We start from the raw sequence: 21,497 nt of genomic DNA, 5'->3' as shown, positions 1-21,497 counted from the left end.
GGCTGCTCTAGAACTCACAAACAGAATGGTTCAAACCATACAGGTATCTTTCACCTACCTACCCCATCTCCACAAAGAAGAGCTACTTTAAAGTGGATAAGGAATTTTTTTAAGCTTAGCTTTGAAAAAAATGCACAAAATGTTGAAAGTAGATGTATTTATAAAGGTTTAATATACTTAATTTCTTTTCTTTTTTCCATTTTTTTAAATTTAATTTTTTTTTGCCAGTCCTGGGCCTTGAACTCAGGGCCTAAGCACTGTCTTTGGGCTTTCTCAAGGCTAGAGCTCTACCACTTGAGCCACAGCACCATTTTTGGCTTCTTTCTATGTATGTGGTACCAAGCAATTGAACCCGGATCTTCATGCATGCTAGGCAAGCACTCTACCACTAGGCTAAACTCCCGGCCCTCTTTTTTCCAGTTTTAAAGATTAAGATCTTAGTATGTCTCTAGGCTACCTTAAACTCACGGCTTCATTCTCACAAATGCTGAGATTACAACTGTACACCACCATACCATTATACCTGGCTTTCATGTTCATTTTATTGCTTTATATTAACTAATAGAATAAGGCAGTGAAATGCAGTGCCAGATTTGTTTGCCTGTGTCAGGTAAATAATGACTATTAAAATAGCAGATTTATTTTAACCCTCTATAGGAAAGTATCATAGCTATATCTAATAATAGCATAACCAATAAAAGAGTAGCAGCAGCAAAGTTTGTCACTGACAGCATGAAAATATTGAGTATTCTCAGTTAAGAGAGGAGTTATACACTATCCTTCAAGTTCCAGTAGTAAAGATTGTGAATTCTTGTGAGGAAATCCAACACTAGAAATGTCTTTCAGGGGTATGTCTTTTCCTGGCATCCCATCAGAGGGCGCTGTTGGACTGTTGATATCTAGTTCTCCAGACTGTATTCTAATTAATTTCTTCCTTCTGATAAAATGACCCAGGCAGCAGCAGAGACTGCTTATGACATGGTGTCTCCTGGTACCCTCTCCATTGAGGCTAAGAAGACCAAAAGATTTCCTCATCACCGCTTAGCCCACCAGCCAGTAGACCTGAGGGAAGGTGTAGCCAAGGCCTACAGTGTTGTGAAGGAGGTATGTGGTAACTTGAGCTGGCGTCTACAACTCGTCTGTAGCATTCTTGTCTTCTACCCAAAAAGTAGTCAGTGATTTTAGTGGCTTTGGGGAAACTCCTGGAAGTAAAAGAGGAGCTGCCAGCAGCAGCCTGGGGGCACATCTGCATGAGAGAGAAAGGAGGAGAGGTAGGTTGTGATTGAGCAGACTGATCTTCTCTTTTCATCTAGCAGTGTGCAGGGAAGGACAGAAACTTTTTTTTTCCCCAGTCCTGGGCTTAAGCGCAGGGCCTGAGCACTGTCCTTGGATTTTTCTCAAGGCTAGATGAGCCTCAGCACCACTTCTAGCTTTTTCTAAGTATGTGGTACCAAGGAATCGAACCCGGGTCTTCGTGCATGCTAGGCAAGCACTCGACCACTAGGCCAAACTCCCGGCCCCAGGACAGAAACATTTTAATGCAGATTGCTGTTCACTCAGATTTGTTTATTACCTTTCTGTGAATGTCTCAACCAACTCATTACCATGCCTCCTTTTTTTGAAGGTGGCACAACACTTTGTAAAAGTGTTGTTATATGTGTTATAAGCAAAACAAACTAGTATTTATATTTTGTGCTTACCTAAATGTAGTATCCTATATTATTTTGCAACTTAATTTTTTCAAGGTATATCTATGTCTACATGGAGTATAATTTATATGACTTTATAGTATTTCATTGCATGATTTTACCATACTATCGATGGACATTTCTCTCCCTTGCCCCTCATTATCCCCCTGTTCCCCTACTCATAAAACACAGCAATTGGAAGTATCCATCTTGGTCTGGGTTTTTTTTGTTGTTTGTTTTTTGAGGATTGGCAAGTGTTAACTCTGGGAAACACAAATTGTATTAACTATTGCTAAGCTTCTATCTGACAGCTATACCATTGAACCTCTGGGTCTTCCTGGGTATTGTCAGTAGCATTTCCCAGCTTAATGGGTCACAAAGAAGTTTTGAGTCATTGCACCTAAGACTTATGTTCAGAATCTCATTAAAGATTGTTGCCAGTCATGTTCTGACCACAGGCCAAGGGACATAGGCCAGTATTTCACCTGACAGCAGAAGCTTTGGAGGTCTCAGAGGACTGACTCTAAAATTCATTTTTTTTCCTCTAAAGCTGAGAGAAGAGAAAATGAATGCAGAGAGATGAGAATGGTAAACATGGATTGGGATGGTTACCATGAATTTGGATTCAGTATGAGAGTATCTTTATGAATGTTTAGTAAATTATGATAAATACTTCTTTCATTTACATATTAGTAAGTCAGAAATGAAGAGAAGACATCTCAGGTGATTCACAGATAGCTCATCTTTTAAAGCCAAGGGTTAGCAGGCTAGTTTGTAGCTAAACATCTTTTCTCTGCCTATTTTTATATAAACCTTGGTACTAATGATAGTTTTTGTACCTTACAAAAAGCTTGAGGAAATTATCTACTTTGTTTTAAGTTACTAGCTAGATATTAGAAGAGATAACTGTGAATTTCAGTCAAGATGAAAAGCCATTTTATTGGATTACTTAGAAAATTCTGAGTATGTAAAGCGGGAACCTGTTGTTTTATGCTCAGAAACAAGTATTATAAAAAGAATGCCTGAACAGAATGTGGCTCACAAATCTCTAAGGCCTTTTACCGAAAATTTGTTGAGTCTGGGTTGGGTATTTCTGTTGAGGGCAGTAAGGTCCTTGTAAGAACTTATAGAACATTCACTGTCTTCTAAACTTTGTTCAGCTGATTAGATGAGCCACTCCATTTAATGCTAACAAACACCATAAGAAAAGGTAGTATTTTAATGACTTGTTGAGGGGCACACAGTTAAGCAGTGGGGCTGATTTTAAATTTACTTTTACATTTCTAAATTTGGTTGATTATTATACTACACTCTGTTTATAATGGTTGGATGCTGGTGGAGAGGAAGGTAATGTAGGAAAATATTTAATCCTAAGTCTATGTTCATTGTATGGACGATTTCTAGGTAGTTTTCAAATATCACCTTGTTGCTTCTGGACCATGTACTTACACATGCTCCATAGTGTTACACGTTTTTGCCTGCCCTCAATGATTCTTTGTTAGCTTGCCAAAATGATAGGCAAGATTCTGGGTGAGAAAGAGGTCTTTGATTTCTCTACAGAACCCAGAGTTTCTTTAAACTGTATTTGTCAAAAGGAACAGTGCCCCATGTCCTTTGGAGAGTTCTGAGTTAGATAAATGGCAGAGAAGCCAGTTTACCAGAAGTTTACCAGTTAGCTGCCTTACCATATTCACGCCATGTTCAATGGTATGATTAATGTTGCAACTTAAGAAGAAAGATGGAAGTGCAGCTAAAACCTTGTTTGTGATCATTAAACAAGAGGTTCCTGCTTCATGCTCTTAGAATTTTCTATTTAATTCACTAAGTGTTCAACCAAAGTGAATGGTTTCCTAGAGCCTAGTGGAGCTGTTTCTTAGGTTATATGGAAGGTGCAGGTCCTCATTGAGTATGCTGACGTAAGAAGTGGTTGGCCAGGTCAACGTGGATCAAGGGATACACCGTGTAGAGAAGCTGCTCAGGGATCACTAAGGATCTGTGGGCTTCCTAAGAGGGAAGTGGGTGTTGCCTGGGTTTCCCATGGGCCGCTGTCAGAACTAAGTCTTTCCCGTAGAGTGTTTTCCATTACACTCGAGTCCTTTTAAAAACAGAGTGTTTTGCTTTGCAAATGACAGACATGATGCTGGTTAATTGTACTAATAGTATATAGTTGAGAATAATTGACTTTTTTTTTTTTTGGTGGGTCATGGGGCTTGAACTCTGCCTGGGTGCTGTCCCTGAGCTCTTAAGCTCAAGGCTACCGCTCTACTCTTGAGCCCAACCCCACTTCCCATTTTCTAAAGGTTAATTAGAAATAAGAGTCTCAGGTCCTTTTGTGCCCGGGCTGGCTTTGAACCTTGATCTTCAGATCTCAGCCTCCTGAGTAGCTAGGATTACAGGTGTGAGCCACCACGCCTGGCCAATTGACATTTTTTGTTGTTTTTACGAGTCCTGGGGCTTAAACTCAGGGCCTGAGCACTGAGCCACAGCACCATTTCCAGCTTTTTTCTGTGTATGTGGTACTGAGGAATTGAACCTGGGACTTCGTGCATGCTAGGCAAGCACTGTACCACTAGGCCAAACTCCCGGCCCTAATAATTGACACTTTGGACGAGTGATTTACCTCTCTATTCTTCCTTCCTAATCTCTGCAGGGAATTGCAGACACGGCTCAGACGATATATGAAACAGCGGCTCGGGAACACGAGAGCAGAGGTGTAACTGGTGCTGTGGGCGAAGTCCTGCGCCAGATTCCTCCGGCAGTGGTGAAGCCGCTCATTGTTGCCACAGAAGCAACATCAAATGTGTTAGGTGGCATGAGAAACCAAATTAGACCAGATGTTCGGCAAGACGAATCTCAGAAATGGCGCCATGGGGAAGACTAATGTTCCCTCGTGACTGTTCATGCAGAGGGTGAGAGTGCAAGTAAGACTCCGTATCCTGCCAGCAGCTTTAGAGAAAGCTCATTTATTTTATTGTGTTCATCTCAGGAACAAAAGCATCTTTTAGTTGTAATTTAATGTCAAAACAATGTGCAACCAAAACCTGACATTTTAGGGCTAGTTTGGTACTTGCCTGTAGAAGTGTTCAGTGGTTGGTGTCAAAGATCCTTAAGCATTTGCTGCCAAGTGGAATGCTTCCTTTTACTCAGATGCTTGTAATTCTCCTTACAGACATTGGAACCTCCTTTTACAGTGTAGAATGTTCCAAAACCTTGGTGCACTCTGAAAGTACCAGGGAAGGTGTTTGTATCTCTGGGGAGCTGGCTTTTCCCCTCATAGTAAGAAAAGCTACAGGGGAAGCAAAGCAAATAGGATTTCCAATTCTGTGTCAGTGAGAAAGCATAGTGTGCTTTGTGGAATTGTATTTCCATTCCCTTGTGAACTGCCTTCTTCCCAATTCCCTGGAAAATCCTGTGGGGACGGAGAAAGTGAATGTCACAGACCTGGTCTGTTGTGCTGCACTTTATCCTGTGTGTGTGTATATATATGTATGTGTGTGTGTGTGTGTGTGTGTGTGTGTGTGTGTGTGTGTGTGTGTGTGTGTGTGTGTGTGTGTGTGTGTTCAGACAATGCAAGTCATGTGCTGTATTCTTTATGTCATTTAAAAAATCACTTATAAAATATGAAGAAGAGTAAATAAATGTATCTGAAAGTTTTGGGGAAAGTAACCCAAAATTAATAGTTAGCTTTATTTTTAAGTATAAGTAAAAAAGCTCATTGTATAGTGAACCAGGGCCCGTATAATTGTTATGTTTGATTTTAAAGCAGATATAGTGTCAGTGTGTGGACAGGGAGATTGAAAGTAGGTATTACTCTTTGAAAATTAAATAAAAATCCTCCAAATAATGCTCTAGTCAGCTAATTCAAAATACCATTTTTACTTGGTTCACAGTGTACATTTTGATAACCTGTCAGGAATGAATAAAGTTTTTATTTAAAGGTAAAATCATTCTATGCTTCTATGAATATTTCACTTTTTTTAGAGCATATTTATACGTGCAGTTCTGTGATCTACCCAAAGTCTCTTTCTCTCCTGGCTGACTGTTTCCATTTGGTTGTTAGCCTATATGCTGCTGCCTGAGGAGTGATCCAGCAGAAGAAATTGTGGGACTTCATATTACACCCCAGTTAAACTTGCTAAGTGGATGGAACCTCATCCTAATGTGTGTTGAGATATCAAGGTGAATTTGTTGTTCTCTTTGCAGCTTGAAAAATGAAACTTAAAGTTGTTTCATTCTCTTAGGTCTTCTGAATAGGAAAGCAACACAAACCCCCAATCCAGATGTTGAGAATTTATTAAAATGGTGTTAGACAGCATTTAAATGTACTTTATTTTTATTATTTATTACTGGGAGACTTAAAGAGACAATACTCAGAGTTCCCACTGTTCAGACATACCCTGTTAAATGGGGTCTGCATAGCATGTGGCCTAAGCAGACAGAACCAGGTGCTAGTGCTGTTTTGCCAGGGCAATCTAGTCTGCTTCTGTGACACAGGGTGGGAATGGGGCTGTTGTCCTATTCCAGTGACCTGACCATGTGACCTTACCATGGTATATGTCTGTTACCTCTTAGGATTCAACAAACTGAAACATTTAATCCAAATGTAAAACCTTTACTCTGTAGTTGTACTTAAGTCAGTTATCTTCCAAGTGGGCAGAATAATGATCCTATTCTTTGCCCTCTAAGTTGCATGTGGACCTTTCAGCCAAACTTTACAAAGCCCATTTAAGCATGTATCGTAAATACACCTCCGTGCTTCCCTCTGTTCTACCATTTTGTACCTGCCATGGATTGTATCATGGTATGAGACAGAAACCTTGTGTCTCTTGGAAATTCAGTCTCAAGGGCTGATTCAAGTTTGGTAAAGAGCCAAAATACCTTTTGCTTTTTTTTTTTTTTTTCTTTTTAACCAGTCCTGGGCCTTGCACTCAGGGTCTGAGCATTGTTCTTTGGCTTTTTCCTCAAGGATAGCACTCTGCCACTTGAGCCACAGTTTTTTTTATGTATGTGGTACCGAGGAATCGAACCCGGGTCTTCGTGCATACTAGGCAAGCACTCTGTCACTAGGCCAAACTGCCAGCCCATCTTTTGCTTTTTTTTTTTTTAAAGTTGAAATTTCTGCGTTATCATGGATGACATGATGAAGAGTTAGTGGGATCCTTGGGTTCCCAGATTTGCACTTGCAAAACAGATGGCTGACCTTGCCAAGCTATTTCAGCTCCCTAAACCTTAGAGTACTGCTCTGGAAGTGAAGGGGTTTCTTGTGACAGAGCCCCGTAGGGATTGGGGATGATCAGGTAGCATGTGTGTCCTTGTCAGAGCAGGGCCTAGTCCCCTGCCACGTCACAGGATGGGCGTCCTTGTGGAAGAGCCACTGGTCACAACAGGCTGCTTCAGGCCTCACTGATCCATGTCTGAACTGTTCCTGTGCCTGTGAGATTGAAGCTGGTCTTACACCGCTGGTTTGAATAGATGGGTGTAGGGGAGTTTGAAATGAGAATCCACTTTATGCTAAGTGGCTTCAGGGTTAAGCATTAACTGTCTTAACATTGGGAAAATGTTAAAGTCACTCAACTCCTCTTCCATTTTCTTCCTGTGTATTACATATAATTCCTCATGTGGGTGTGGAGCTACAGGGTGCATCCCACTCCCCTCCTTCCCTTGAGGAAGTCTGTAAAGTTTTCAAGTTTTCTCAAAACGTTTGAGTGAATATGATGTGATATGCTCTTTTTTTATCTGCAGCTGGACATACCAATTGGTATACAATAAGTTAAATACAAATGTTTGAGTGATAGATTGAAAAGATTAGTATTGAAGTATATCATGGATGAATGTTTTTCATTACCAGGAAATCTTATTTTGGTTGACTGGAACACATAGTCATTCTTGATGTATCAGTAATATAGTGCTTAATCTGCCAATATTTTTTTTGTGGGGTACTGAGGTTTGAGCTGTAGATCTCATGTTTGCTAGACTGAAATGGTATTACTGAGCTGCACCTCTAGTCGTATTTTTTCCCACTGGTTATTTTTAGGAAGGTTGTTGCTTCCTCCTTGGGCATACACCTGAGGTGCAGTTTACCACTTTTAGGTTTCCTGTGGTTTCTGGGAGCACAGGTGCATGCTACTATATCCATCTTTGTCTGTGAAGAGTCTCAAGTTTTTTTTCTGCCAGGGCTAAGTTGGTACAATGGTCCTCCCAATCTCCTTACAAATCTTGGGATATGCCTTGCTTTGGGTTAAGAAGGGATCTCTGCCTTGGCTGGCCTGCAGCTGTCATCCGGATGACCTTATCTCACCTATCTTCCAGGTAGGGTGACTACTAGCGCACAGCTTACTTTTCTCTCTCTTTCTCTCTCTTGCTCTCTCCGCTAGTCCTGAGGCTTAAACTCAGGACTTGAGTACTATCCTTGGGCTTTCTCAAGGCTAGTGCTCTACCACTTGAGTCACAGCACCACTTTCAGCCTTTTCTGTGTATGTGCTACCAGGGAATTGAACTTCATGCATACTAGGCAAATCTCTACCACTAGGCCACGCTCTGGGCCATAACCAACTTATTTTTATCTCATCCTTTGCAGGAGTATGCTGGGTACACTGTTCCTTTTCTCTACTTTTCTATCCTGGTATTATAGGTGTGCCTCACTGTGCCTGATTCATTGCTGTTTAACTTGCAAATCATTCAGTTTTATGCAGTGATTATTTCCCTTTTCTCATATTGTCTGCACACTTGGGACACCAAAAGTATTCCAGAATTCCAACAGTTGCCTTGACAGTCTCTTTTGGGATGAGAAGTTGAGTTAACATTCATCTTTTTAATGTCAGCAGTTTTTGTAACACATAGTTGTTTCGATCGTGTTGCTTTGTGCTGTCTGCTGTGTGTTAGTGATTATGTGATGTCAGCTGGTGCCATTCCATCTCTGGTCACCAGGAGGTTGAGCTAGCAGCCTCTTCCTCCACGGTAGTGTGCATTTTGCTCTTTCCATTTATGTTGTATGTATGAAATGGCAGCTTCTGATTTTTAGTTGTATTTGTCTTGATTTATTTGTATAATCTGCTGGTTCCACAGAATTTTGCCTTTCATTGAAAAGCTTCATAGTAGCACCAATTCAGCTCTTGTGTAGTCCATCCTGACTTGTTTTAGACATCAGGTTATCTCCACTCAAGTATAAGGGCACCAGTGTATACATTGATTTTTTTTGGTCCACTTCCCAATTTCCTGTTTAGAGTAAGCATTTAAGAATACCAGTAATCAGGCCTTGAGTTTAAGCCCCATAGCTGACCTGAAATAAAGAAAGATAAAGAATACTGGTATATACACATGTTTTATAGAAATATATTTTGTTAGTGTGACTATTTATAACATGAAAAGAGTAATACTCTAGAAAACATAAAAGTATTTGATAGTTGGATTTTTCTTTAGATGTGACTGTTGTTGTCTCCAAGAGCTATTTCCAAAGTCTCTCCAGCTGTTGTGTGTGGGAGATCTGTGAGTCCTTGCACTAGGAAATGTTGTTGCTGTGCTTTTGGCATTTTTAATAGCAGATCTAGGACTTGTTGTCTGCTATCACTTTCTTCTTTGAGGGTTGGTTAGTGGTTTGTTTGTGGTTTTTTTGTACAATAAATGAGTTTATTAGATTAATGGGAATGCAAAAAGCAGAAATACTGGATACTTCTAGATACTAGATAACCATAAAATTATCCTTGATATGATATTGGGTTCTACAATTACATGAGGATATGAATGGTATAAAATGACACTCCAGGACCATGAGGCACATGGTAATGACCCACTAGATTTTTGTGCTCAGTAGACTTTTATTATCTATGCTCCTCAGTTATTCAGTAAAATGTTTTGTTCACACTAAGGGCACATTAAATATTTGCTGAACACAGTGACTAGGATGAGGTGAGAAGAGACAGGCCCTTTCAGCTGGATGTCGAGTATAACTGGGATTTATCTGGGAAACAGTGGTTAAAGATATAAACTGCATGTTATATACAAGTAAATAAACTCAGATGCCAACACAGAGCGTTTTAAGCAGAAAATACTGGCACCAGAATAAACAAGGCAAGACTTGCCAAGGGGGAACTGAGTTTTAAGAGACAACCAAGAAAGTTTAGATTGGACCATACTTTCCCCTACTCAATTCAGGTTTAAGACAGACAATCGAGGCACCATAGGAGTCTGTGGTGGCTGTCTTCCTCCATGTCCAGACATCCTAGAGTCCATTAACTTATGAATCAATATAAATCTGTTCAGTTTTAGGGATTGGTTTCTGTAAGTACAAAATTGAATTGCCTTTTATTTGTCCTAAAATGCTTACTTTCATACTTGAAGGGACTTCAGTTATTCCATGTAGTTTTGATAATGCTTTTATCTTTTCAGACCAGAGTCAAAATATTCATACAGTATTCATAACTGCAGCACCTTCCACCCACCCTTTGGTCTCTTGAACTGCCCTTCTTTGGTTCTTTTTCTGCTTTCAGATCTTTCTTGAAGTATAGTAAGTAGAACTGTACTGGGTATTCCAGCTGCAGTTTGGTCTTAAATAAAAGAAGTATGTTTTGTCAGTTTGGTTTTCTTTATTCTTCTCTTTGGTATACAGGAATTCATTAGTTGACTGGATGTAGCAGCTTACTGGGCCAAATTCTCAAGAGATAGTACAGTAGTTCCCAGGTCTTTCCCTCTGGGTTGTAATTTAACGGCCCAATTCTATATAGCACCTGTCCTTTCTCACAAGCATTTGTTCTCAAGACAAAAGTCTTGTTTACTTGGCTTAAAAAAAACTAAAATAATAATAATAAAAATAAAAATCCAGAGATCTTAAGTAAAAAGAGAGGCAAAGTTTCAGCCTTAAATTTTTGTGTTGACAATACAGTCCAGTGCCAGACATATGTCTAAAATTAAAACTCAATACTGTATACCAATCCTCACCATGTATCAATAGGATCCTAACATTTATGATTTCAATTATTAGTCAGTGTGAAGTTTTAGAAACAATATTTGGAAAAAAGAAAACTATCTTCTTCCTAGGGTTTTGTGAAGGATGAACGAGTCAATACAGCTTCTTACACAGTGTCTGGCACATCTCCAATAACAAATTATCAGCTCTAATTAATTACTATTAAAATATCTAGAATTAAATCTACAAAATACCTAGATCACTTCACCAAAATGATTAACATCACGTAATAAGCGCTCACCAACAGTGAAAGAATTTTAACTGTATCTTGTTTAGGAAGAGAGCAGAATTAATGATCCACCTAAGGAAAGGATAAATGTATAATAACTGGTCCAAATTTTACTTGGATGTATCTTAACACTTTTGAATAACCTCTCAAGTTGCTTAACCTAAGGGCTATTATATAACAAGTTTGAGACAGGAAGGAAAAGATGTAGCTTTCTGTCAGGTTTCAGTTCCAAAGTTAAGTTGTGCCTAATGCATCACTGAGAATATTTCTAACCCTAACGCATCACTTATTAAGAATATTTCTAAGTCTATAAAGAATTATTTCCATTGTTAATTAAAATCAGATCCAATACTATAATAATTCCAGTTAATCATTATTTCCTTCATTATGTTTTTATTGTAGCATGGTTTGCTTAATTTACAGCAAGAAATAAGCTGGGTCTTGTTTTTGATCCAAACATTGATATCTTAAAGGTTGTACACAATATTTGTTTAAAAGAACATACAAAAATACCTTTTTAGAAGCTTCTATAAGAAAGAAAATACAAAGTTTAACCCTACAACTTTCCTCTTTGCTAGAACTACAAATACTGCTACAATTTTAAATAGACTTTGTGTTTAAACTATACATGCAGGAAAAATCTAAAAAAAAATTAAACATGCATATAAATGATTGCATAGCAGAACATGAACATTAACTGCAAACAATGAAGAAACCAAAGTTAGAAATGCTACCAAATAGAATCAATCCTTTAAACACATTCCACAAACAGTATTAAAAACCATCTTTGTTCTTTACAGGCAGGGCCCTAGACCTCTAAAACCAATTTTTTTTTTTTTTTTTGCCAGTCCTGGGCTTGAGCTCAGGGCCTGAGCCCTGTCCTTGAACTTTCTCAAGGCTTGAGCCTCAGCACCACTTCCAGCTTTTTTCTATGCATGTGGTACCGAGGAATCGAACCTGGGTCTTCGTGCATGCTAGGCAAGCACTCTACCACTAGGCCAAACTCCCGGCCCCTAAAACCAAAAGAAATAAATTCCCCACAGTATTTCTTACTCATATCTACAAGCAAGCAGTCTGAGATTTTCAAAGATGCTAACTTTTACTCTGAAATGGTACTGGATATTTCAAGTCACTTTTTATTACTTCCAAATGTTTCAGAGAACTATTAGAAATGATAAATAGTAAAGGATATTCTTCATTTTGAGCCAGATACTACAGTGATAATCAAAAACTAAGAGATGAAGCTCTTGCATAAAACTAATCCTTTTTCCAAAATTATTGTTTCATGGCACCACAGAATCAGCTAGGATGAAGTGTCTTTCAAGTTGCCTCACATTAAACTGAGGTGTGAAGAGCAAGCCTCCCACATAAAGAGGCAGGCAAACGTTTACAAATGCACGTGCCAAGTCCTCTAAGCATCAAAATTGAGTTATTTTATACTACACACACATGCACACACGCACACACAGAAACCTACTTTGAAACTATCTAATGCTTCTATAGCAATAAGAAAACTAAATAACAATATTCCTTAAATTGAAAAATAACTACGTAAAAACATCCCTTTCCCCTTAAAATTATTTCTACCATCATCGGCTAACTCAAATTTTAAAGGGAGTTTTTCTGTTCCAAATTTTAGAAACTAGAAAACAAAACAGTAAAGGCTCTATGTTTCAGTGAAAAACTCAAATTTTCCTGAAGATGCTATTTGACCTAGTTGGCATCATTCCCTAAGACAGCGATCCATACTGCATCATAAATAAACTTATTATCACAAGCCTAGACATTTTGACTAGACATAAAGGTCCACCCTGAACCTAAATGTGTCTGAGCATTAAGTGTAATGTGGCTACAACTTCACTTTTGTATCATTCTATCTTATTAGCAAGCTACATTTCTAGGTTAACAATTCTACCAAATATTAATATGAAAATTTATTTTAAGACAATGTTGCAAATTATGGTCAACCAACATCTTTTCACTAAAACTTGAGGCATAAAAAAATGAGAATCTTTACAAAAATATACAGAGACACCACAAATTGGTAGCTGCCCATAACAGTAAACAAACCGGCCTCTTTAAGAGTGGCTTCTCAACACTATATCATTTTAATTATAACCATTGCCTGCTACAGGGAAAACTAACAAGTGTTTTTTATGCATCATTGCAACATTGTACTCCTGATAATTTAAGTATACCAAACTATGAATAAGTGAGTGATACATGCCTAAAAAATACCATGGTTTAACTTATCAGTGGCCACTGGACTTAGGGCTAGTCCACGACTGCGATCTGGATTTTGACCTAGACCCAGACTGTGATCTTGACTGAGATTTGGATCTAGGTGGTTCTTTTTTTCTTGATTCCTTTTCATATCTTGAGGCAGACTTATAATGTGTTTTGGAATCTGTTTAGAGGTACTTCTAGTTTGGGTGTGAGATGCAGACCTAGAATGTAATTTAGCCTTCATTCTTTCTTGGGCTGGGACTTGGACTGTGATCTTGAATTGGATTTAGATCTGGAAATGATTTTGGTGTTTGAATCTATCTTTGTTGGAATGGCTTCTGTTACGCCATGGTCTTCCAGTTGGTCCTCTATTTCTAGGACTATCAGATCTTCTATAGTTGTAATCAGAAGATCAACTTCTTGATATCCTGCTCTCATAACTTCGGCTTCTAGAACCTCTGTATCGGTCATAGTCGTCATAGTGTGAAGAGCTGTACACATTCCTCCCTTCCTTAGATTTGGTCTTCCGATCTCCCTGTGCAAACTGTATTTCGATTTGATGTCCACAAATCCATTTTCTGTCCAAATTATGTAAAGCATCTTCAGCATCAAAAACATCCTCAAATTGGACATAAGCAAATCCTCTTAGAGGTCGGGTGGAGAAATCAAGTGGAATATACACATCAACTACTGCACCACAGCAACCAAATTCACGCCGTAAATCTTCAGACCTGGTGTCGTCCGCCACATTCCTGACAAACAGAGACGTGTTCGGGGGGGCGCAGGTAGCAGGACATGCTGGCGGCGTGAAGTCTCGCCCGGACGCACTGACGGGCTGTGAGAGAAACCATCAGCAGTTTTGTTTTGTTTTTAAACAGATTCTTGCCAAATGCTGGGATTACCAGCATGTGTATGCTACCTTGCCCAGGTCTGCCACCAGTTTCTGAGATGCATTGGGTATATGGTGTTAAAAGTTGCTATTCCTGCCTCTGTTTGTTTTTTCTACACAGTATGATCTTGGGATAATACATCTTGTAATTTTGGTGTTAAAGATCCTAGGTAAATACTTGGATAAACCTATTGAGAGGAACATTTTCCTTAAATATTTAAATCATTTAAAAAGACTAATGACTTAAAAAGTATTGGTATGTCAAGTGCTATAGTATGTGCTGGGTGTCAAGCTTTCCCACTTTTTGAGTTTTTGAGCCATCCTCAACCCTCACTTCTAGCTTATGGGAGAAAACAGTGCTTTCAGAGCTATTGCTGTGGTCAATATTGACCTAGGACCTCAAGGATGTGATTGTCACACACACACACACACACACACACACACACACACACACACACACACACACACACACACACACACACTTCAGCTTATAAATATGCTCTTCAAGAAAATCTGGCAAGGAAGCATACTGAATAGGTAGGCTGCTCCTGTTCACATTAAAATACTTTGAAACAAGATAAACAGTATACAAGCCATCTTAAAATATCCGCCCTGCTTTTTCTTGAGTAATCTGAGGTATCTTCTGGAAAAACCAGTTAAGACAAAACCTTACATTTCATAAATCCTTCCTTACCCTTTCTGTGCTTGCTGATCTTGTCTAAGCAGAATAATAACCAAAAACCTAGCCACTGGGCCAGGAACTTTTAAGCAGCCCACTTTGCTAGAAAAGACAGTTTTTTCTTATACTAGAACTTCGCACATTCCTTGCCTCTTTCTAGGCAGGACACGTGGCAGCCTCTCACCTGCCTCGGCCAGGTATCTCTGGCTGGGCTCTGGACGGGCTGCGCATGTGGTGGTGGAGGTGGGGGCACTGGAATGTGGTGTGTAGATGCAGGGCCTGCCCTTCTGCACACCTCACTGTGCTGTCAGCGGTGACACCAGCTTGGACACGGGACAGAGTGGGGGCCTGGGTACTGAATGCTGGGAGAGAGCAGATCCTGGGGGAAGGGGGCTGGGGACTGTGAGTACCCTAAGCCTGGCCTTGCCTCCTTTGGCCCTCACAGTAGGAAAGAGGAAAAGCAGGGAAGATGTGAAGAGAGCTCAGAGCCTAGGAGGGGTTCAGCTGGGACTAAAGGGCTTCGAACAGCCCTGGCCTTATTGCCAGGCCCTTGAAGCCTGTGCTGGGAGAAGTGGAGGTGGGGGGGGTCTTTGGAGGATGTCTCCACATGCTTCCCATAGAGTGTGCGACTCCTCCTCAAAGAAGAATCTGCTTTGGCATTGACAGTGTGGGGTTGTGCCACGCTGGGATGTTGAAAGGTCTTAATGCTGCTCAGTTCCGGTGATGAATATCCTTGTGATGGATGAGATGGAGATGGGGCTTTTTCCTTCCCGGCTCGAGAGCAGCAAATGTGAGATAGGGCCTACGTGATTCCCAGGGTTGGCACTGACCCAGTGACCGAATTCACAGGGAACTGGGAAAGAAGCGCCACGTCTCACTTTGGCTCTTCACAGAGAGTAAGTAGGAGGTCTCACGGGCACTGGAACTGAGAATGCAGAAATTGTGAGAGTAATTCATCTTCAACCTAGGTCTTACCACTTCAGGCGCAGCCTGGGCCTGGATCCAGGTATGAGGCGTGCCCATCCATCAGGTCTGTGGGAGTTCAAACATTTCTTTTTCTCCCCAGCACTGGTCCTTTGAACCAATGCAGGAATTTCTTCCTCTGCAAATAAGCAACTGACCTTCCCAGCAGAAGAGTAATAGCCTTCCCGTGTTGTTTTGCCAGCTGCTCTCCCTCTGTGTGGAGCTTACTGTGTTTTGGAACGTGTCCTATCTCCCATAAATCAGGTGTCAAGCATCAGATGGTGCTGGCAGTGTATCCTTTCATTGCAGGCCCGCTAGCCAGATTCACAGGGCAGTACATTCTTTCTGAATGTGGCCTTGATTTTGGCAACCTATGGAAAGGGTTTTTTTAATCAACCACAGACTCACTGCAGGCTGAGGAAGAAGAAAGGGCAGTTTGCAGTGCAGTGGCTGGGTTGCAGTGCCTGCTCCTGCCTTTGCCTCAGGCATTAGGATGCAGTGTGGAAAGCTGGCTGACATGCCTGCTTTGCTTCCTTCTGGTTTTGTTTCAGTCCTCTTCCAGTCTGACAGTATCCTCAACCCTTGGGGCTCATGGCTATCCATCTGGCAAAATCCAACTCTAGAGCAATCTGATCATCTGCTGTTGGGGCCTGCAGGGCATTGTGAGAATATATTGATACCACCATCCACGCATTCAAGCTGTGGTGAAGCCCATGTCAGCCCCCAGATCACTGCCATGCTTCCCCAGTGCATCCATTCCTTCATGTGCCACCCTTCACCTTCCATATTCCCGCCTTCCTACTAAAACCTGCCTGCCTTGCTCTGATTGGTCTTTGGAGTGGAGCATACTTTTTCCCTATTTTTCCTGACCAACGATAGCACTTTGGGAGTGAGGCTATAGGTCTCGTCCTCCAAAAACTCTCTCTGAGCCTTCCAGCCACCCCAGGCCAGAGCCCCTTCTCTGTTCTCACATTTCTCTCACCTGGCCAGTTGCTTCTTCAGCTGTGTGACACTCTTGGTTATGGGGTCATGAGATCTTTAAAGGCAGAGGCACCAATAGTCTCTGCACTGGATCCCTGGAGGCAGGAGGAGTGCAGCGCCCCAGTGTTCTCTACTCACAGGCCTTCCCACTTCGGGTTATGAGGGTACCCTTCCTTCTCCTTGCCTAGATGCCACCCTGTGCTGGAATTCAGCTCACCATTTACTGTACAAATCACAGTGTCCTCTATGATCCCACTTTTCCCCCAGCCCCTGGTCGCTGCTGCATCTGCAGCACACTTGTAAAACTTCTTGTTTTCTTATTCATAATTATTTAGATCTCTGAAACTTCCTTATAAACGTGTCTTCTAGTTGGGCCACCTCTGTATTTGTTTCCAGTTGCTGCTGTAACAAATGACTACAAGCTTGGCAAAACAGAACAATAAAAGTTTATTCTCTTCCAGTTCTGGAGGTCAGAGCTGAAGGTGTCAGCATGGCAGGGTTCTTCTGGAGACTGAGAAAGGGAAGGGAAATCTTTGTCTTTTCCAGCTCCCAAAGGAGCTTGCAGTCCTTGGCTCATGGCCCCTTTGTGTGTGTGTGTGTGTGTGTGTGTGTGTGTGTGTGCGCGCGTGCACACGCGTGAGTGTGCATGCACGCGCACTGTTTTGTTGCTTGTTTTTGGTTTTGCTGGTCCTGGGGCTTGAACTCAGAGCCTGGGTTCTGTCTCTGAGCCTCTCTATGCTCAAGGCTAGCACTCTACCACTTGACCGGCACTAAGTTTTAAACTCGGCCTCATACCTCCTAAGCAGAAGAAAGTGCCCCACCAGTACAGCCACACCCCCAAGTCCTTGGGGTTCCATCCTTATGACCGCTTCTGTCCTCACATCTCTCATTCTGACCCTCCCACTTCCTTAGAAGGACCCTTGCAGTTACATCTGGGCTATCCTGCTAATTCCGGATCAGCTCCCCAACTCAAGATCCACAGTTTCATCATTGTGGAAAAGTCCTGGCTTCCCTGTAAGTTAACCTTCACAGACTCGAGGGCTTGGGTCCTGCGGTCTCTCTGGAGGTCATTCCTCAGCGTGCCACGGTGGTCGTTATGATGTCAGAAATGACTGGGTTCATTGTTTCAATTCTGCCAGAACATTTGGAAGATTTCTTTCCGATGGGACAAGGACACTGGTATGAGACTTGTAGGTGTGCATCATTTATAAAGTTCCCAGCCTTTATCCCGAAGATCCGACCCACAAAGACAAAAATCACCGGATTCATGCAGCTGTTGATAAAAGCAAAGAAATTGGCTAGCTGCAGGCCTAAATCAGTGAACTCCTCCCAGAAGCAGCCCTGGAGAGCTTGCAGCTGGACCAAGAAGTCAAGGAAGGCAAAGAAATGATAGGGGGTCCAGCAGACCAGGAAGGCAGCCACCAGGGTGAGGATCAGCGCTGTGGTCTTGTTGCCCCGGCGACCCCCACATCTGGTCCTGCTGACCTCCTCGGGCCCTCGCAAGGAAGCCAGGATGTGGTAGTTGAAGAAGATGATGGCCCCCAGAGGCAGGAGGAAACCCAGCACGTTCAGCTCCACGATTCTCGCGAAGTGCCAGGCCCCATGGGGAAACAACAGGATGCAGGCAGAGATATTCAGATCGGGGAGGGCTTTGACAGAGCGCAGCAGGAATGTGGGTGTACTCAGGAGGGCCCCAGTCACCCAGATGAGCAAGCAGGTGGCCTGGGCCTGCCGTCGCCGCCGCCACCTCCGACTGGACATGGGGTGCACAAGTGCCTGGTAGCGGTCCTGGCTGATGGCTACCACCAGGAAAATACTGATGAACAGATTGGCTTTGATGACGCCATTGACTGTGCGGCAGAGGAGGCCTCCAAAGGGCCAGTTGAACTGGTTCCAGATATTCTCTGCCCAGAAGGGCAAGCCCAAGACAAACACCAGATCAGAAGCTGCCAGGTTGGCCAGGTAGATTTCTGCCACATTCAGTCGCCGCCGGGGCAGGAGGAAGATGGATAGGACTAGAAGGTTTCCCAGGAGGCCGAAGAAGCAGACTGTGATGATGAATGTTGGTAACACTCGGTGTAGCAGCTCCCAGGCTTCCTGAGCATTGTCACAAGAGGTGGCGTTGGGAGGGGACAACTGGCTTTGGTTGGAGGGCTGGAGCTCCAGCAGGATCTGGGATGCCATTCACAGTGACCTGAAAGGCAAAGTGCCCAGTGGCGGAGGTGGAAAACTGCAGCCCACGGACGAAATCAACCCTCCCTCCACCCTGCTTTGAGACACTAAAGGTTTTGGGTTTTTTGTTGTTGTTGGTCATGGAGCTTGAACTGGGGGCCAGGGCACTGTCTCTGAGCTCTTTAACTCAAAGCTAACACTTTACCACTTTGAGCCACAGTGCCACTTCTGGTTTTCTAGTGGAGATAGAGTCACATGCACTTTCCTGCCTCGGCTGGTTTTGAATTGTGATCCTCAGATCTCAGCCTCCTGAGAAGCTAGTATTATAGGCAAGAGCCACCAGTGCCCAACAACAATAATTTTGTTGCCACCATCTACATATATGTTTATTGTCATGCTCCAAAAGCAGAGATGAGTACTTGGAGCAGAACCAGCCTGCAAAACTGGCTTTTTTGGGGTTTTGGGTTTTTTTTTTTTGTATTATTGGGATTTGAACTCCAAGGCTTTAAGCTTGCTATGTGAGCATTCGATCACTTGAGCCACATCCCTAGCTAAAGCTTAGTTGTTTGTTTTTAAACAAGGAAGAGTTTGCTGGCCTCTGATTTACAACTTGCTGGAAGCTACTTAGACCCATGGATGTTTCCTTTAAAAAATAAAATTGGAGCTAAGTGAACTGCCCCGGAGCAATTGAGATAAAACAGATGGTAGGAACCCATCTCTCTACTGAGCAATGGTACAGGAGTTAAGCATTGGGAGAGCACTGTCAAATGCGATTGAAATACTGCTGCTATTAATGATGAGACTTTATTGTAAGCACCGTTTGGATTTTTGTTTTTTGTTTTTCCTTCAAGTGTGTGGAGATGTTAGGAACTAGCATGATTTGACTCTAATGTGCTATTAGCTGGCATCTGGTACTCCAGTTGCCCAAATGAAGGATGGCCAGCCAGGCTGCCCTTGCCTCATGCTAACACCAGCTGCTTTGAACACTCCATGAACACCAATCAGAGCTGCTTGCTGCCAAAGCAGAATCTCCACAATGGAAGACACTGTCCCAATACCCAGCCTTGACAAACTCTATAGTGGAACCATTCCTGCCTGGAGCAGAGGAGGAGCTCAACCTTTGGTGGCTCACGGGACAACCTGTGACTTGGGCAAACACAGTTCTTTTGCATGAGACTCTTGTCTTTACCCCCACTTCCTGGCTGTACACACAGGGTGCTCAATATACGTGGTGAGAGCTGAGATGCGCCCTCTTGAGTCTCTTCCTGGTGTTGCAACATTGGACCCCATAGCTTCTTTCTGCTGGGTACTGGTGGCTCACATGTGTAATCCTAGCTATGCGTGGAAGCTGAGAGCTGAGGATCAAAGCTCAAAGCCAGCCTAGGCAGAAATGTCTTCGAGACTCTTACCTCCATTTAACCAGCAAAAAGCTGGAAGTGGAAGTGTAGCTCAAACAGTAGAGCACTAGGCTTCAGTGAAAATCTAAGGGACAGCATCCAAGCGCTGAGTTCAAACCCTGGCACTGGCACATGCACACACGTACACACAGCTCCAGTTGTCTTATTGCCTACTTTTTTTTGTGGGTCATGGGGCTTGAACTCTGCCAGGGCACTATCCCTGAGCTCTTCAGCTCAAGGCTACCATCCTATGCTTGAGCCAAGCGCCATTTCCCATTTTCTAGAGGTTCCTTGTGCCTGGGCTGGCTTTGAACCTTGATCCTCAGATCTCAGCCTCCTGAGTAGCTAGGGCTACAGGTGAGAGCCACAGCACTCACCCTGCTCTCGCCTACTTTTGATTTTTATCATTGGCACAGCATCTGAGCTGATGACACGAAGAGAGAAGAAGCAAAAGTGAGAGCTCTAGCAGGGCAGAGCTGTCAGGCTCATCTCATGGTGGTGTAAGAGTGATAGCGCTTGCTCTACAGACTCCCCAGTGACCCCAGGGCTGGGGAGCTTAACACTTGCCTCCACAGGCACTGTCAGACACTCTGGGCCAGATTCCCCATTCCAGCACTGCCATGAGAGGGTGCCACCTGCGCCTGAGCACTGTCACACACCACTGCTGAGGAGCTGCTTGCTTACCCATGACTGTTATGCAAGAAGGTCAGAAGGACCTTAGCCAGCTGGTTTGTAACTGTGCTGATAATACCTGGGTGGTGCTTTCAGGGAAGAGACTCTCCACGATAGCTGGTGACCACTCTCATTAATAACCATATCATCATTGTTATGAAGCAACCACTAATATTTAATGAACCAAGACTTTGTAAGACACTGCCCGCAGGGGTTGCAGATATGGAGACAGGTATCATGTCACAGCCTTTCCTGAGATCTGGGCCAGTGGAGTAGACATGTCAGGGTAACAGTGAGACCCGCCAGAATAAGAAGGTTATTCTGTTGGCTTTGAAAAATGTGAGCAACAGGATAATAAGAGTAATACAGCTGGACACTGGTGACTCACACCTGTAATTCTAGCTTCTCAGCAGACAGATCTGGAGGCTCATGGCCAGTTTGGACAGAAAAATCCTCAAGACTCCATTTCCATAATAACCCAAAAGATGCCAGGCTGGCTCAATTGGTAAAGCAGATGAGAGAATGAGGCTCTGAGTTCCAGTTAAGGTATTAACACTCTCAGAAAAATAACATTATTCTCTCTCTCTCTCTCTCTCTCTCTCTCTCTCTCTCTCTCTCTCTCTCTCTCTCTCTCCTCTT

At 42.6% G+C, this 21,497-nt stretch overlaps 2 protein-coding genes and 1 pseudogene across 2 annotated transcripts in view; 1 reads left to right on the top strand and 2 right to left on the bottom strand.

Moving 5' to 3' along the window:
• The window catches only part of Atg2b (autophagy related 2B), a 78,541-nt gene extending 72,909 nt beyond the window's left edge, over positions 1–5,632 (top strand). The window contains exons 40-42 of the mRNA XM_090344790.1: positions 1–43; positions 955–1,104; positions 4,339–5,632. The exon at positions 1–43 is cut by the window's left edge and continues 112 nt beyond it. Of these exons, the coding sequence (XP_090200916.1) occupies positions 1–43; positions 955–1,104; positions 4,339–4,569 (424 nt within the window). The 3' untranslated portion in view covers positions 4,570–5,632. The remainder of the gene's footprint in view (positions 44–954; positions 1,105–4,338) is intronic.
• Positions 5,633–10,170: 4,538 nt separating this feature from the next.
• LOC150054883 (uncharacterized) lies at positions 10,171–15,630 on the bottom strand (annotated as a pseudogene).
• Positions 15,631–17,818: 2,188 nt separating this feature from the next.
• Bdkrb1 (bradykinin receptor B1) lies at positions 17,819–18,804 on the bottom strand. The gene is given in 2 exon segments (XM_090345419.1): positions 17,819–17,838; positions 17,841–18,804. Coding segments are annotated over 2 exon segments (981 nt in total). The 5' UTR covers positions 18,802–18,804.
• Positions 18,805–21,497: the final 2,693 nt, after the last annotated feature.

The sequence above is a fragment of the Megascapheus bottae genome, chromosome 14 (genome assembly GCF_031878675.1).
Source record: "Megascapheus bottae isolate mThoBot1 chromosome 14, mThoBot2.hap1, whole genome shotgun sequence".
In the NCBI taxonomy this organism is placed as follows: domain Eukaryota; kingdom Metazoa; phylum Chordata; class Mammalia; order Rodentia; family Geomyidae; genus Megascapheus; species Megascapheus bottae.
The sequence above is the reverse complement of the archived record's forward strand: the minus strand, read 5'-3'. Positions and strand labels throughout refer to the sequence as shown.